This window comes from Ochotona princeps, chromosome 2, assembly GCF_030435755.1.
Source record: "Ochotona princeps isolate mOchPri1 chromosome 2, mOchPri1.hap1, whole genome shotgun sequence".
NCBI lineage: Eukaryota > Metazoa > Chordata > Mammalia > Lagomorpha > Ochotonidae > Ochotona > Ochotona princeps.
In genome coordinates, this window is record NC_080833.1 from 92,598,854 (window position 1) to 92,616,279 (window position 17,426).

The 17,426-nt window shown below is 58.2% G+C and overlaps 1 protein-coding gene across 4 annotated transcripts; it reads left to right on the plus strand.

The window, feature by feature from the left end:
• The first annotated feature begins 6,262 nt into the window (after positions 1 to 6,262).
• AMPD2 (adenosine monophosphate deaminase 2) lies at positions 6,263 to 17,070 on the plus strand. 4 transcript variants are annotated; one of them, XM_058659995.1, is made up of 18 exons: positions 6,263 to 6,497; positions 11,039 to 11,169; positions 11,324 to 11,454; positions 11,736 to 11,804; positions 11,912 to 12,023; positions 12,236 to 12,422; positions 12,672 to 12,813; positions 12,936 to 13,025; positions 13,205 to 13,334; positions 13,501 to 13,695; positions 13,800 to 13,931; positions 14,035 to 14,198; positions 14,478 to 14,604; positions 14,704 to 14,867; positions 15,158 to 15,278; positions 15,521 to 15,694; positions 15,861 to 15,971; positions 16,105 to 17,070. In XM_058659995.1, exons 1-18 carry the CDS (start codon positions 6,488 to 6,490, stop codon positions 16,312 to 16,314), a joined length of 2,400 nt encoding a protein of 799 aa, XP_058515978.1. In that variant the 5' UTR covers positions 6,263 to 6,487; the 3' UTR covers positions 16,315 to 17,070. The 4 variants fall into 4 exon arrangements, 3 of the variants coding, with proteins under 3 accessions (XP_058515978.1, XP_004582020.2, XP_012781445.2); XM_004581963.3 differs by lacking the exon at positions 6,263 to 6,497 and adding an exon at positions 7,117 to 7,468; XR_009244886.1 differs by lacking the exons at positions 6,263 to 6,497; positions 15,158 to 15,278 and adding an exon at positions 7,172 to 7,468 and having other exon boundaries at positions 16,105 to 16,141.
• Positions 17,071 to 17,426: the final 356 nt, after the last annotated feature.

Here is a 17,426-nt window from a genome sequence, read left to right on the forward strand (position 1 = left end):
GTGCCCATATGGGATCCTGGCACATTCAAGGCAAGGACCTTAACCATTACACTATTGCGCTGGGCATTGAGTTTTTCATAGTCTGCCATCTTCATAGGTAAACACGGTATCTCTTCTTCTCTTTTTAGCTCTCTCATCCTTGGTAAAGTAAACATATGTTCTTCCTGTGTTTATGAATGTGTGTATTTTAAGTCTGTTCCCATCACAAAGCAGCACACAAGGAACCAATGGAGGCAACACGAGATACAAACCTGGGTTCAGGGAACAGAATCCCCCTGTGTACGGAGGGCAGAGAGAGGCCAACTCTGAAAGGAACTTGGCTGTGTGGGAAGTGAGGACTGGGAGGGGCAGGACAAACAGCATTTGAACAACTGGGTGTGGGGAGCAAAGGGCTCCCATGAGGGGCAGGAGGATGACTTTGAGTGATGGCCTGAGGACTTCCCTGCACAGTTCCCCTTGGGTCGGCTTTTCATCCCCTCCCAGGTCAAGACACTGGTAGGACAGGGTCCACTAACGTATGGGCGGCAAGGGTCAATCAACCTGCTCAGAATGTCAATAAGAAAGCAAGGCCAACAGCATACACTGGGAGCGTGGGAACAAGGAGGGCTCAACTCCAGATCAGCTCAGTTCTAAGTGTTAGATGATGACCACCACCTGCCCACCAGCTGGGACCCTCTGTGCAGCATGGATCCACAGTGGGAAAAAGGAGGAACAAAGAGAAGGATGGGATTAGGTGGAATAAGGTGGGATTGGGAGTAGATAGACAGAAGTGCAGGTAGGGAGGCTGGCAGAGAAGGAGGTGGGGAAGAAGATGGAGCTGGGTTGAATCCTAAAAGTTCTGGCAGCTCAGAAAAGGTATGGTTAGATAAAAAGTCCAAGAGATCCTTAGGAGACTGGGAGGGCTTAGCCTGAGCCAGGAGAACCTGAGTCGTGGAACAGGAGGAACATAGGGAAGGGCAGGAATGGAGATTCCAAAAAACCTCCACATAAGGAACTTCAGACCATTTACCCTCACAACGACAGAAATTACCCAATTCCGTGAGGATCTGAAAGTCAAATGTGCCTTCTGTTGGCCATTTGGAGCCATTGTCCAAAACGTACTGTGTCCAGGCCATGGTTGAAAAATGGACAAGGCGTTTTCTGCACAAGTCTTGTCCCAAACCCAGAGTTTTAAAATTGGCCAAATATTTAAGTTTTTTTTAAGATTTATTTATTTTTATTACAAAGTCAGATATACAGAGAGAGGAGAGACAGGGAGGAAGATTTTCCATCTGATTCACTCCCCAAGTGAGCCGCAGCGGGCCAGTGTGCGCCGATCCGAAGCCGGGAACCAGGAACCTCTTCCGGGTCTCCCACGTGGGTGCAGGGTCCCAAGGCATTGGGCCATCCTCCACTGCTTTCCCAGGCCACAAGCAGGGAGCTGGATGGGAAGTGGAGCTGCCGGGATTAGAACCGGCGACCATATGGGATCCCGGGGCACGTTCAAGGTGAGGACTTCAGCCACTAGGCCATGCTGCTGGGCCCTAAAATTGGCCAAATAAACACCCTAAGGGGGCTTGGGGGCCATGGGCTTGGGGCATTTGTTACCCATCCTGTCCCAATAAAGTATCTTGCTGCTAATCTAAACACAAAGAAGGTGTCCCCACTTTGAAATTCAGACTAGAGGGGAACCTGGTTCCCCATTAAGTAGGACCAGTCAGTAGGGGGGACTTCTCATGCCCCACTGAGGGCCCTGGTGGGAGCCGGTTAATGACCAGGGCATCCCCCCTCTCGCTGAGGGCTCAGGACAGGCAAACCACGTGTACATGGTTTGGGGGGTCTGTAGGAGTTTGGGGAGTATTTTTTGGGTAGGAGGAGCAGGGCAGAAGGGCTTACCTCACATCTGTTGCTTCGCAGCCAGCAAAGGCCTTGGGGCTGGTAGCTTGGAGGTGGGAAGAGGAAGGGGAGGCTCAAAGAGTTCAGGGAGCCCTAGCACCTCTTCCCAGGATTCGGCACCAAATGTTAGATGATGACCACCGCCCACTGGTGGAATAATATCAGCAAGTTGTTCAGAGTTGTAATGGAAGCTTTACTGGAAAATCCGCTCCTGGGCCCCCTTCGCACAGAGCGGAAGGAAGAGGGAGGCAAAAAGGGCAGCTGAGATACGTGTGGAAGAGTTTTATACTCCTATAGACATGTGGGCAGGCCAAGGGGCTGTCTGTGCCCCAACTGTGTAAGGAATGTCCATTCAGGTGTGCCATTGGTCAACTGGAATCCCACCAGGTCGGTGATGTAACTGGCTCCTGTGGCCCCTCCTGTTCCAGGCTGAAGCCTGGGAGACATGTTGGGTCCGGAGCAGACCAGTCCCTTGTCTCAGATGCCCTGGGCAGCCATCATTCCAGACTCTTGGTAATAGGAAAAGGGGCGATGAAGTCGTTTTGGCTACTTCATGCTGGAGAGGGTCGTAGTCCTTGATTGTGGTCTGGAGAGGGCTTGGTGGGCACTGGAACATAGGGGTGGAGTAACAGTTGGTTGAGAGTGACCCGTGAGGCTTTGTGGATTTTTTCTTTGTCAAACCTTAGAAACCAAGGAGCGATTGTTAATAAAAGGCCTATAACTATTGATGGGGTTAGTATAGGCATGAGCCAGGTTACTAAGGGGGATTCCCAGATGTAAAAACCTGAGTTCTTGGCCATATTTTGCCAGTTATTGAGTCGATCCCTTATTGACTGGAGATTTTTTTATCCTGGTTTCTACTATGCCAGATTCATTAATATAATAGCAACACTGTTGCTGTAGGAAGACACAAGTTCCCCCTTCGCTTGCAGTCAGGAGATCCAGGGCTCGAGGATTCTGGAGTGCCACTTCAGCAGCGAGGTGATTAGTTGCTGTAGGGATTCCAGGGACTGGGCTGAGTCTTCCATAGCCTGATTGAGGCCCACTTGGAGCTTGTTGACCTCGATGATGGTGGGACCCAGAGCTCCTGCACTGAGGCCTACCGCCAGCAGGGAGGTCGCAACTGACATGCCTTCCAAAATTGGAATGAAGACTGCCCATTTGTTTCTGTCAAAATTCTGGGAGTTTGAAATTTCCCATTTAGCTTCTGGCCAAGAAAGCAGTGTTAGTTGGGGCACCTGCTAGAAAATTCATACCAGCTGACTGAAATCAAAGAAAATCACATGAAACCAGAATTGGTGCTGGAGGCAGGACAATTACATTGAGCCATGTTGAGAGATGGGGCAGAGGCTGGCCAACAGAGAATTGGAGATCCTGGACACCTTGTGATACATCTCTGCATAGGACTGTGATATGATACTGGAGTTCCCAGTGCCACACAGCTGTTTGGAATAATAACATTTGTCAAGAGGTGTGTTAGACACATGCCCTTGACATTGGCATGGGTTCCAATAACCTAATGGGGGCAAATCCAGCTGAAATGAGGAAGGGGTTACCTGTTGTTCAGAAGAGGAATAAGAGAGGAGTGAGGTAGTCAGGGGAGTTGGTGAGTCAAGGAAGTGGCAGACAATTCATCCTTGGCACAAGGACTAAAACGTTTGAGGTGAGAAATATGATACCAGGAAGTATGACCAAGGAGTTTGACAGTCACAGGCATGGTCAGGGTCACCAAGTGAGGTCTGGTCCACTGAGGTCGGAGTGGGCATGGGTGGGGGGTCTTAAGGAGGACCAGGTCACCAGGCTAAAGAAGAGAGGCATTGGGGTCTGATAGTGTGGTAGCAGCCAGGTCTGGAAGAGAGCAGTCCAAGTGTTCTTGCAGAAGCTTTTGTGGGTGAGCACATGGGTGAAATCGATCTGCCAGTTCTCATCTGGTTGATGTCCCTGCAGCTGGTGAGTAGGCAGCCTAAGCTTAAGAGCTCCTTGAGGAGAAACAGTGGAAAATGTTGGGCAGGAGGAGTTAGTGAGTGAGGCACTGGTGATGGGCATTCCTTTGGTGGTAAGGAATTCCCTCTCCTGCAAGATGGCAGAATGGGGAGGCAATTGGCTTCCAGGATGGACTCAGGATTGATTACCACAAAAGCTGTATGGTGCAACCATGCAGGTCGGATGCCGAGCTACCATCTACTAAAAAGAGTGAGGTCAGTCGACTGTAGAGGCTGGTGCAGTAAGCCTTCCCTAGGTAGGAGATGAGAATCGAGGACCTGCTGGCAAGAGTGAGAGATCAGGAGCTGAGGAAAGTGTTACGGGGAGAGGAACTGGGAGAGGATGGTGGGTGAAGTTCTCAGGTAAGACATGAAGTTACATTTCATTGGTGCACAACCAGAACAGCACAAATTTCACAAGCTGTGGGAAAGGGGAAGCAGGAAGTGGTGCCAGGGTCCAGAATGGGATGATGGAATCACTCTCACATTCCTCCCTTTTGTTATATATTGGGGAGGAGTGGCAGGCTCCTAGCCCTGTAAAAGAAACTGGTTAATGGTTTGGTTAGAAAAATTGTGTACATTTGAGTGGATCACACAGGAATGGAGGGAGGGGTTACTTATCAAAAATGCTGGCTTGAGTTCCTCCTGAAGCTCATTGGAATATGTAGTCTCTGAAAGTTGGTCCTGAGGAACTTCTTTGGGATGCGTCTGTGGTGACAAATGGATCATCATGGCAGGTGTTGACCTTCTGTGCAGACTCCGCATTCTGGCCATTCTTGGATGGAGTGTCCTTTTGACTTTGGCAGAGAACTGGAACACTTCTACTAGCCCCGATATCCCGGCCTTTTGTTGTATGGAATTATTGGGGAGGCTTAGGCAGGAACATGCATGAAAACTGGTTAAGAATTATCTAGCGAGGCCTTGCCTGCTTCTAGTCCTGTACTCTTTCCCTCCCTCTGTTCACGGGGACTCTGGCTGCTAGCAGGAGTTAAGTAAGGGCCTATGGTAAGGCCCGGGCTCCAGTAGACAGTGGCCTTCAAGGTTACAGTGCCAGCTAGTAAAAACTCTTTCTAAGGTCTTACACACACGGACACTGGAGTTTCAAGTCTAGATGCACCCAGGAAAGTTCTGCTGTTGCCCAAATCCAAAAGTTGGCCAGGTGCATGTAAGGTCCAGGACCATCTGTCTCTTCATGTGGGGTACTGACTCTCCCACAATCAGCCAGAGAGGAGGGTGGAAACCTCAAATTTGACACTCAGACAACCCTGCTACTGAAGAACTTAGATGTTTTCTGCTTTCGTGATTCTGCCTTAAAGGCTTGGCTGGGCGCTGTGTGAACTCCAGCCTGATAGTCTACGGGACACCCAGCTGGACACCTGGCAGGTCAGGTAGGCAGACCACTCCTCAGGAACAAAGTCCCTGGTGTTTGATAAGATTCACCGCTCTATAGCCCATCAATTTGTATTTCTTGAAAGTTGCTTGCTTCAAACCCACCAACAGAAGCTAAACCACGACTGTGTAATTAATAGCCTGAAATGTATAAGAATCCTGGGCTGTTCAACCTGGGGGCTCTCTCTCCTCTTTCCGCCTCCCTGCTGATCCTGCAGGGGCTGTGGCTGCCCCTCCCCCTCCAGCCCTGCTGGGCTGGGAGGTGGCTAGGAGACCCAGGCTAACCTGAATAGACTTCACCTTTATGCCTTAGCACTGACTTCAGACTTGATGATTTTCTGGGGATTTCAAAATCCGGCACAACACTACTAGCAAAGACAAGTTAATATGCATGTGGGAGGGGAAGACAGACCGCGGGGCACATCCCCGCTGGAGGGAAACGGACGACTGGAGTGGGCAAGCCTACGCTGGAGAGGCCGGACTGCAGCGACCATTCACCAGGGCCCTGGCTATGCCCGCACTGTGCCAGCTGAGGCGGGCCCCTGCACCCCTCACTAGAACTCCGGGGACTCCGTGCCACCTCACAGACGAGGAAGCAGGAGCGCGCTCACTCCCCGCCCCGGGGTTCGAGGCCAGGCCAGACCCGCCGGTGTGAGCCGCCCACGTGGTGCCCGCGGAGAGCGGGAAATGGTGGGGGCGGGGCTCGCTGGGGTGAGCCCGGTGGGGGCGGGGCTCGCTGGGGTGAGCCCGATGGGGCGGGGCTTGCTGGGGGCGGGACTCTCCGAGGCTGGCGCGGCGCCGGCGCGGTTCAGGTGGGGTCGCACCTGTTGCGTGGTTCCCGCCGCCCGGGGCCAGCCAGGGGAGTCCGGCCCTTACCAAGCCAAGGCGTGTGGGGAGAAAGCTAGCCGAGTTCCGGGTCCTGCTGGCTGCCGGAGCACGTAGCCTGCCCGCCTCTCCAGTACGCGGTTGGCTGGGGAGGGAGGGTCGGGACGCCGGGGTCGCCCGAGGCCAGCTGGTCCGCTGAGGTCGGTTGGGGTTCGCCTGCAGCCGGGTGGAGAGTTTTGAAAAAGAAACAGCAAACCTGTCTTCTTTTCGCCATCTCAGTGCCAGGGCACGGTCCTCTGGAGCGACTTGGCCGGGGTGTGGGCCCCAGCCCGTCTCCCCTGCCTCACGACCCCGGCTTCCCCGCCGTGCAGCCGCGCGCGGGCGGCTCCCCCAGTGCGCCTCGGGATTCGGGCAGCATGGCTTCGGGTAAGTGTGTTGCACACGTGTTGAGGGTGGAGGGGTGAGGGTCTCTGGGCAAAGGGGTGCTGTGGCAAGGGTGACAAGCGGGTGGGGGTCTGGGACCAGCCGGCAGGATCTGGAGAAGGGGGCAGCTGCTTCTGGAGGGGCCCGGGGAAACAGCCTGAGGGCGGGAGCGCCCTGCCTCCCCACGCCCCTGGCTTCCTGGGAGGGAGCTTCTGCCGGACCGTGGAATTTTCCCAAGACAAGGCCCCTCCCTCCCGGGCTGGGATTCTCCGTTCCATTCCCTCCTCCCGGAGCTGGGCGGCCCCTGGAGCAAGGGGATCAAGTGGAGAAGCGCCGGAGGACGGCCTCGCCTCGGGGCGCGCTATATACATATATGTGTGTGTGTGTGTGTGTGTGTGTGTGTGTATGTAATATATATTTACGGAGAGTTGAGGGAGGCCGTGTTTGTCCCAGGCTGGCTGGCTGGACCGCTAACCTGGACTTTGGTTTCTTTGCTTTGGCGCCCTGGCAAGAAAAAAGAAAAAAAGAGGGGGGGTGGTGAGTGTGTTCGTGTGTGGGGCGGTTAGTGGAGAGCTGTAGGCTGGCCCTCCCCCATCTGGTTCTCCACACCCGGTCCCCTTCTCCCCAGCCGCCGTCAGTCACTCGTCACCGCGGAGGGAAGGGGAGGGCTAAGGGGCAGGGATGGAAGCCCCCCTCGCCGAGGTTGCCTAGACAACATCAGGAATCGTGGCCAGGGCCTCTTCCGCCTGCGGGGCGCTGCTTCCTGCATCAGTCACTCCCGCTGGGGGCGGGGCGGAGGAAGGGGTTGGATGTGGCAGAGCCAGGCCCCAGCCGGTGCTCCGACTCCCCCGCCACTGCTGCGGTCGCCTCCGTGGCTCCAGCCATGGCATCGTACCCATCTGGCCCAGGCAAGCCCAAGGCCAAATGTCCCTTTAAGAAGCGGGGCAGCCTGCAGGTCTCTGCGCCAGTGCCAGGTGAGTGTGGGCTTGCTGTCCTCAGGCACCGGCTCAGCCCCTTCACCCACCGTCCCGGCCCCAGCCCCTCGGAGAAGGGCTTGTCTCATCCCCCTCTCCCCACCACTGGTGTTGGTGCCTGGGCCCGCCCCTTCCCGGGGCTGACTGACTTGGAAGTGGAGTGGGGAGGGAGGGAGGCGAAGTATTGGGGGAGGGTGACGGGTTTCCATGTCAGGGATGGTCGGTGATGTTGTTCGTAACAAGGAGTGGATGTGGGTGTGTGTGCACACGTGTTGGCTTGTACATGTGCAAAGACTGCGTGTGAGGCGTGTACGTGAATGGAGTTGAGGGGTGGAGGGGCAGCCTGGTTGACGGATGGGTCACCCTGTGGGGATCTGAGTCTCTATCCTGCTTCCTCTCATGGCTGCTTCAGTTCCTCTTTCTATGGGCTCCCCAACATTTAGGATGACCTTCTAGGGGAAGGGGTTCTGACACGGGCATCTCAGATGGGGTCTCTGGCCTCTGCTGCTTCTTCAATGCTATCATGGGGTTGTGAGCCTCCTTGGGGGCATGGGGCATCTTTGGGGGTGCTGTATGTGGCCCCTGCATCTTCTGATTGCACTCCCCAGCTGTAGGCATCTGCAGTGCTTGGAGCAGGTGGTGTGGTGCGCAGTGTCCATCTGTGGGAGGTGCAGCTGCCTGGGTCTATGGTTGCCGAGCCTGTGCCTGCCTGCCGTCTGCTGCCCCCGACCCCCGGCCCTGCCTGGGTCACTGGGTCACGCTCCCCCTACCCCAGCTGTTGCTATGTCTAGCTCCAACATCCTGTGGTGTTTTCTTGTGCTTTATCTGAGGTCTCTGCTATCCCAGGGGGTTGTCTGCCCAGGCCTGGGCATCCTGGGAGTTGTGTGTTTCCGGGGCTGGGCGCCTTATTGCTGAGCAGGAGCTCCTTGGGTAGTCAAATGGGGTCTGTGAGGGAGGTGGGATATCTGGCTTCTTGGGTCATAGCCTTGGGCACATCTCTGTCCCTTGAGGCAGTCCTGCTGATGGTAGACAGGGTACCTTGGACTCCCCTGGGTGAGTGGGGGGTGTGCATTTGCGCATTGCCATGGGCAGAAGCCCCTACCCCAGGCCCCCACAAGAAGGGGCCTGCAGGCAGCTGTGCCTCCTAGGCTTGGCCAGAGGTTACTGCCAGGTCACCTGCAGTGACCTCTGCACAGCTGTTTTTAGCAGCTGGTGGGCTAGCAGGATACGTGAGACCATTCCCTGGGGTCCCCTTAATCCACCTTCCCCTTGCTCCTCCCTCCCCTCTGCGTTGATATGGAGGCCCAGGCCACCTGCTGGGGAGCCCAGGGTGAGATTAGGACTGTGGGTTGCTGCAGTCCCCAAGGAGCGCCCAGTGACCTGCTCTGGGAGGTGGTTTGGAGTCGCTGGGGCCCTGTGTGGGGAGAAGTTGCTGGTGGGGAGGGCAGTGGAGGGGTCAGAATTCTTGCCCCTTGGGTGGGGGCTGATTCTCAGGTTCCCCTCCAGTACTCTTCCAAGTAGGGAGAGAATCACCTATCTGCCCCCCCTGCCTGTGGAGTTCTGACCCCCTGCTGCCCTTCCCTGCTCTCTGCCCAGTGGAGAGTGAGTGGAGCCTGGTGTTCAGGCCCAGGTTGGGTTCACTGAGTCTCACCAGGCTGGACAGGGACTGACCACTTCCCACCCAGCTCAGAGATAAGACTTGAAACCTACGTCCGAGAGCTAGAGCTTGGTAGAGAGTGGGAGCAGGATGATGGGAGTCTTCTGGAGTTCAGTCTCCATGCTCCTGAACCACTCTTCCAGTAGGCTGGAGGCCCCCGGGGCAGGGGCAGGTTGGGGGTTGGGTTTGGGTGGGGTGACAGCATCTGCCCTTGAGGCATGCAGCAATGGGGAACCTCAGGAACTCGGACTGGGCCACATGTCCAGCCGCCAGCTGGTTTCTCTTTCCAGCTAAGGCCACATCTGGGAGACCCTGTGGTCAGGATCCAGAGCACAGTGGAGCCCAGCAAGGCCAGCAGGCAGAGGAAACTGATACAGAGTGGAGCAGGGCTGTTTCCCTTCCTTTTCTCCCTTCCTGCCCTTTGGCCAGCTAGGTCATGCCCACGCTCTGTCCCCTAGGGCAGTGGATTTTAAGGAGGCCTGGCCCCTCCCTGCCAGCCTGCCTGTCTCCATCAGCCCGCCCCGCATCTCCCCTGGGGGGCCCTGTGTTCCGCTGGACTCTGGCTGGCCCTGCAGAGGTTAAGGCCCCGTTTGGTCCAGGAGTTCCTCTTGCCTCCCATTTCGGATGCTCCTTCTCTCCATTTCTAGGCTACCCTGAATCCCCCCTCCTCAGCCGCCTGTTCCTGGCTGTCCCGGGGTTGGTCTCCCCTGCCTGCAGCTGCACTTGGTACAGCCCATGCCGGCCCCTCGGCCTCCTGGGGGACTGGTTGAAGCTTCAGTGTACCAGCAGGCAGGCCAGGGGCACGGGGCTGCTGGCCAGACTGCCTGGACTCCGCAGGTAGGGTCAGGCAGGGAGCAGAGCGAGTAGGGGGCTGGATTCTGAATCTGGGACAAGGCATTTCCCTCTTCCCTTTGTCCAGTCTGAGGACCAGACCTGGAGGACTGGGAAATGGGCCCAGGAGACTTTAATGCAAGTTACCTGGGCAGAGCCTCCAGTTTGTTCTTAAGCCAACTGATGGGAAAGGAAGGTGCTGGAAGGAGAACTGGGGATGGGGTGGGGGTGGGGGTTAAGGTGGGGTGTACAGAACTTCTTCCTAGGGACCTGGGGCTGCTGAGCCCAGGGAAGGGGGTCACTTGGGATGAACAGGGAGCTTGAGCAGCCCCTTAAGGCAGGCGGGTTCAAGGCCCCTAGTGTGATGAGCCTGCTGGTGGCGCAGATGATGGGTTCTGGCCTTGATGGAGAAGGGCTGTGGCTTGAGTTCCTCCCTTCCCCAGGGACCCTCCTGGGGCCTCTGACCCAGATCCTGGGTCTTCTGAGTGGCACTCACTTGTTTGTGGCAGCTCCCTTTGGAGGAGCAGCAGCAGTGGGAGGTACAGGCTGGGCTGACTGCATCTTGGCAGCCCCGTGGGGTGCTAGGGAGGAGGCAGGGCTCCTCCACCAACCAAGTCATCTGTTGCCTGTCCCTTGAGGGCTGCTCCCCAGGTTGGCATGGCTGTGTTCTGTCCCCCTGGGGGGAGGCACTGCTAATCCAGAGCAGCTGTGAGCTGGGTCATCGAGGGCCCTCTGGTGTAAAGCCCTGGCTCTTAGGGAGTGCTGCTGTGTGTCCCTGTGTGTGTGGGTCTGGGTGTTTTTGCACGTGTGTTGGCCTGTGTGTGCATCTGTGCCTAAATTCTCAGGTCTGTCCTTTGGTAGTTAATGAATCTGCTTGTTGTGTGTATAGGCTCAGGCGCTGCCCCTCACTGAGTGGGGGCTTAGGGAGCCACAGGGACTGGTTCCTTGGCCTCCCTCAGCCTCTGTGGAGGGATGGCCCACTTCTGGCACTGGCCTGGGATGGGCAGGAGCTGGGGGTCTCTGGGGGCCACTCAGGCCCTGCCCCTGTACCCTATGAACCCTTGGCATCCCTGTCTCTACAGAGGCTCGGGGTAGTCTGGGGGCTCCTCCGCTGCAGTCAGCCCGCTCCCTGCCGGGCCCTGCCCCCTGCCTTAAGCACTTCCCGCTGGACCTGCGCACATCCATGGATGGCAAATGCAAGGAGATCGCCGAGGTATCACACCCGCTGCTCCTGTGTCCCACACTCCCCCGCCCCCGTGCCTCAGCCCGTGCCTGCTCTGCCTCCTTCCCTCCCTGGTCCTTGGCCTCTCCCAGGTGCCCTGTGCCCCTGCAGGACTGAGGGGTGCTGACCAGGTCTGCTCTCCCAGGAACTGTTCACCCGCTCGCTGGCTGAGAGCGAGCTCCGCAGCGCCCCCTACGAGTTCCCGGAGGAGAGCCCCATTGAGCAGCTGGAGGAGCGGCGGCAGAGGCTGGAGCGCCAGATCAGCCAGGATGTCAAGTGAGCCTCCTCCCTTCCCCCCACCTTCCCCATGCCCTGGCTGTCTCTGAGGTGCTCGGGAAGCCCTGCTGGGATCAGTTCTGTTTTCCTGTACTCTTGGGACTCAGGCTGCCAGACCTCCAGGTCAGGTTTGAGCCTGGATGACATGGCGGGGGTTAGCATAGGTCCCTGCAATTCTGCCTGCAGAATGTGCTGGGACAACAGGTTTGCAGCACCATGTGGGCCCCTCCCTGGCCATCTCTGATCTCTTCTCTCCAATCTCTTCTCTCCTTGTCCCCAAGGCTGGAGCCAGACATCCTGCTTCGAGCCAAGCAAGATTTCCTGAAAACGGACAGTGACTCAGACCTGCAGTGAGGAGGGCTAAGGGGCATGGGAGGGGGCGGCTCCTCAGCTGACACTCGCTGTGGTGGTGGCCTCTGGCTCCCTCCCTGACACCACTGCCCGCCCTTCCCTCTAGGCTCTACAAGGAGCAGAGTGAGGGGCAGGGCGACCGGGGCCTGCGGGAGCGTGATGTGATGCTGGAGCGGGAATTTCAACGGGTCACCATTTCTGGGGAGGAAAAGTGTGGGGTAAGTAACAGGCCAAGGTACCTGGGAGGCTGAGGGTGGGGGTAGTGTAGAGGCTGACCAGGAGCCACTGGGTATTCTCTGGAGTGATGGAGGTATTCACCCTGTGGTGGGAAGGGTCAGGCCCTGCGGGGAGGTGGGAGGAGCATGAGGTCTGGTGTAAGGCTTGGGGAGAAGTGGGGGAGCTGCGAGTGAGCTGGTGTGGTGGGCTCCAGGTGCCATTCACAGACCTGCTGGATGCAGCCAAGAGTGTGGTGCGGGCGCTGTTCATCAGGGAGAAGTACATGGCGCTGTCACTGCAGAGCTTCTGCCCCACCACCCGCCGCTACTTGCAGCAGCTCGCCGAGAAGCCCCTGGAGACGCGCACCTACGAGCAGGGCCCTGACACCCCCGTTTCTGCTGGTGGGACCCCTGTCCTTGCCTCCCATCACCCCACGTGCCCTGCTCTTCTGGGCTTCCCTGAGCTAAGAGTCCCGTGCAGCTGGCTCAGCCCTGCCTGCTTCTGACACCCAGGCCAGGCTCCCGTAGTCATCCTGAGGGGCTGCTCTGCTGTGGCCTTCGCTCTCCTGCACCCTTGACAGGGCCCTCTGGGCTGGGCAGCTGGTGACCTGAGGGATCCTGGCCCTGATGCTGCCCTTTTCCCACCTGCAGATGCCCCCGTGCACCCCCCTGCTCTGGAGCAGCACCCCTACGAGCGCTGTGAGCCCAGCACCATGCCTGGCGACCTGGGCTTAGGCCTGCGCATGGTGCGCGGCGTGGTTCATGTCTATACCCGCAAGGATCCAGATGAGCAGTAAGAAGGGCATGCAGGATGCTGTGGTGGGGAAATTGTGCTGGTTGTGGGGCTGTACAGATTTGGGAGGGATCCCGGGGCCTGACTGGCTTCTCTTAACCCAAGTTACCCCTGTATGCTAGTTGCCCAGAGGTGGAGCTGCCCTACCCTGACCTGCAGGAGTTTGTTGCTGATGTCAACGTGTTAATGGCCCTAATCATCAATGGCCCCATGTGAGTCCCTGCCCCTTAACAGACTCTTGGCCTGCCCCCAGCCCCGGTCCTCAAGGCCCTGGTTCTGCCTACCCCTGAGCCCCACACGTGCACCTCTGTCTGCAGCCCTCTTGGCAGCCCCTCCCCTGGGCTCTGCTGCCTGGGGATTTGTTCAGTTCTTGCCTTGTTCTCTGGTCCAGTAAGTCGTTCTGCTACCGCCGGCTGCAGTACCTGAGCTCCAAGTTCCAGATGCATGTGCTACTCAACGAGATGAAGGAGCTGGCCGCCCAGAAGAAAGTGCCACACCGCGATTTCTACAACATTCGCAAGGTGGGCCCCCTCCCTGCCGCCTGCCCCTCCGCGCAGCCTCCCTGTCCAGGGTTGAGGACCCCTCATGCAGCATCTCATGGGGACAGTCCTCCTCCATCCTCTTGCTGTGCTCCATGCCTTCCTGGCCTTTGGTGGACCCAGCGGTTCCTCTTCCCTCCTTCCCCAGGTGGACACACACATCCACGCCTCGTCCTGCATGAACCAGAAGCACCTGCTACGTTTCATCAAGCGGGCGATGAAGCGGCACCTGGAGGAGATTGTGCACGTGGAGCAGGGCCGCGAGCAGACGCTGCGGGAGGTCTTCGAGAGCATGAACCTCACGGCCTACGACCTGAGCGTGGACACGCTCGATGTGCACGCGGTGGGACCCGGGGGAGGCTGACCTGAGGGGCTGGGTTGGTGTGTTGGGGGTCGGCTGGGGGCAGAGAGATGTGAGTGTCAGAGCCTGCCCCCTCTCTCCTTTAGGACCGGAACACGTTCCATCGCTTCGACAAGTTCAATGCGAAGTACAACCCCATCGGGGAGTCTGTCCTCCGAGAGATCTTTATCAAGACTGACAACAGGGTATCTGGGAAGTATTTTGCTCATATCATCAAGGTAAGGAGAAGACAGGCCCCGGTGCTGAGCTGGGAGCCTGGTGGGTACATCGGGTGCTCAGACCGGGGAGCTGGAGGTGACCTGCCACTCCACACGTGTTTAGGAGGTGATGTCAGACCTGGAGGAGAGCAAATACCAGAACGCAGAGCTGCGGCTCTCCATCTATGGGCGCTCACGGGACGAGTGGGACAAGCTGGCACGGTGGGCTGTGATGCACCGCGTGCACTCCCCCAATGTGCGCTGGCTCGTGCAGGTGCCCCGCCTCTTGTGAGTGTCCCTGACTGTGGGAGGGCTCGTGGGGACCACCTGATCCAGGCCCAGGAGCTGCCTCCTGCCCTGCAGGTCTGGCTGAGCCTCCCCGTCCTAGCCTTGATTGTTTGAGCTTAAGGGAAGGGGCCTCGGAGCAGCTTATCCCCAACCCCAAGCTGTCCCCAAGTGGGGACATCACTCCTTGTGTGATGCGAATGGGCTTCTGTGCCCTCTGATGGGGCTCTGACTCTCACTGGCACTGGCTCACACACACTTGTGCGCCACATCTTGCTGCAGTGATGTCTACCGGACCAAGGGCCAGCTGGCCAACTTCCAGGAGATGCTGGAAAACATCTTCCTGCCGTTGTTTGAGGCCACAGTGCACCCGGCAAGCCACCCAGAGCTGCACCTCTTCTTGGAGCACGTGAGTGGCTGGCACCGGGAGTGGTGGCTATGTGTGGGGTGGACAGCCAGCCTTGGGCCCTGGCATGGAGCTGGACCTGACCATGGGATCCTGTGCCAGGTGGATGGTTTTGACAGCGTGGATGATGAGTCCAAGCCTGAGAACCACGTCTTTAACATGGAAAGCCCCCTCCCCGAGGCCTGGATGGAGGAGGACAACCCGCCGTACGCCTACTACCTGTACTATACCTTCGCCAACATGGCCACCTTGAACCACCTGCGCAGGTGCTTGCACTATCTGGTGCTGAGCCTCAGCTTGCCATGCACGCATGCTCACTCATTCCTGATAGATCTTGACGCCAGAGTCCTGACCCGCATGTGATCCCCTGTGCCCATCCTAGATGGGCTTTTTCTCTGTCCTTGGGGCTCCGCCCCTCACCCCTTACCCCTCATCTCAGGTCCCCAATCACTGGTGGGAGAGCATGCATGTGCTGGGGCAGAGGCGGCAGCAAGGTTGTGGGGGGCTTAGGGGCTCAGGGGAGCCCGGAGCTGACCCTGTGCTTCATGCTCCCCAGGCAGCGGGGCTTCCACACGTTTGTGCTGAGGCCGCACTGCGGGGAGGCCGGGCCCATCCACCACCTGGTGTCAGCCTTCATGCTGGCCGAGAACATCTCCCACGGGCTGCTTCTGCGCAAGGTCAGGGCCCGCACCTCCCATCCCCGTGCAGCTGCTCACCTTCCAGCCCAGAGCTGGGGCGCCTTCTCCCCAGGACCATGAGTGTGCTCCCTACCCACCACCCCAGCTCCTCGGCTCCTGGCAGTCACTCGCCCTTTGCACACTGGACTCAGCCTGGACTCCCTCCCTTCCCTGCCTTCATCCTGGCTCCCAGCATCACCTACGGGCTGCCTGACAGGGGTTCCTCCTTCCCGCGTGCCCAGGCCCCTGTCCTGCAGTACCTGTACTACTTGGCGCAGATTGGCATCGCCATGTCTCCACTCAGCAACAACAGCCTCTTCCTCAGCTACCATCGGAACCCGCTGCCCGAGTACCTGTCCCGTGGCCTCATGGTCTCGCTGTCCACAGATGACCCACTGCAGTTCCACTTTACTAAGGTCAGGGCCAGCAGGCAGCCTCCTGGGACTCTGTGGGTTGCTGCCATCCCACCCTGTAGGTGGAACGTGGCTGGTCACAAAGCAAGCCCCCAGGGAGGGAGAGAAGTTGGGGTGGCAGGGCCAGGGCCTGCCCCTGTTCTGGTCTCAGGAACCCTGGCCTCTGCAGGAGCCGCTGATGGAGGAATACAGCATTGCCACACAGGTGTGGAAGCTAAGCTCCTGCGACATGTGTGAGCTGGCCCGCAACAGCGTGCTCATGAGTGGCTTCTCCCACAAGGTAGGCACCCTCCCGCATGCACCTCCACGTGGCCTCTACATTGTAGGGGCGGGGGGTCGGGTACCCAGGGATTGGTTTGGTGGGCTGCATGGTCCTGTGACCACCCCCTTCCCTCCCCCAACACCTCCTGCAGGTAAAGAGCCACTGGCTGGGCCCCAACTACACCAAGGAGGGTCCTGAGGGCAATGACATCCGGCGCACCAATGTGCCAGACATCCGTGTGGGCTACCGCTACGAGACACTGTGCCAGGAGCTGGCGCTCATCACGCAGGCCGTCCAGAGTGAGATGCTGGAGACCATCCCGGAGGAGACGGGTGTCGCCATGAGCCCAGGGCCTCAGTGAGCTGACCCTGAGTGGAACCTGATCCATCCCAGCCCTATGGCTGCCTGCCGTTCTCAGACCCTCCAGTTCTGCCACAGTTGCTGCATGTCTCCATTGTTTCGTTTCTGTCTCGCATGTCTCTGACCATGTTCTGTCCCTGGGCCACCCCACCGAGAGCTGTGCCTGGGAGCCTGCTGTGCCATCATTGTGGTTCCAGGTGGCTTTGCTGGTGGCCTTGACCTGTGGGGGTCTACAGTATCCACAGGGACTTGTGAACGTTGTGGGGGCGGGGTTGCTCCCTTTAGCCTTTGGGGTCCAGCTTGGACAAATCTGAAGCTCGGGCCCCTGTCCTGTGTGTATGGCAGAAGGGCAGTCGAGCCTGTGCCCCATGCCAGGCTCAAGGCTCGGTGCCAGTCCTGGACCTCCTGGCCTGTGAGGATGCATTGGCCTGGAAGTGCAGGACCACACTGCTGCAGAACCACTGTCTTTTCCGTCCACTCCCTGCCTGCTCCACTTGTGGTGTCATCTCCTTGTTTCTCTGTGAGGGGGGTGGCTGCTCCTGGCTGTGCCGGGGGCTCCTGCAGCTGGAAGGGGGCTGAACCTGCCATCAGCCATGGGAGGTAGGGAGCCCCAGGGTGACCCCCAGAGCTCTGCCCACACCTGGATTCCAGCCAGCCCCCTTGTGCAGGGTCTGGCCTGAAGTGTTCGCTGTGAGATACAGTGTTTTGTACGAGCCATCTTTCCTAGTGCATGAGAAATAAAAATTATTTAAGTATTGGGAAGGTGAAGTCTGTTGGGATAGAAGGTGGCCTAAGGTTGGGGCTCTGGGGTGCAGCACAGTCAGTGGGAAGTGGGGAGGAGGGGTCAGGGTGGTGTTTGTTCTGCATGTGCTGCCTAATAAAGGAAAGCCTCTAGGCCCTCACTACGGCTGTCCTGCTGGGGGAGCCCCTGGGGCCAGGGGTGTGGTATTTAGTGCCGTGCCAGCTAGGGGAATGGGCACATTTCAGCCTGTCTCCTGGGACGGCTGGGTGGATGTGAGGGCACACACCTGGAGCTGAGTCATGGGGAGCTGGTTTGGAATGCCTTCTCCAGGCTTGTGCCCTAGTTGGGCAGACCGTGTGGCACATCCTGTT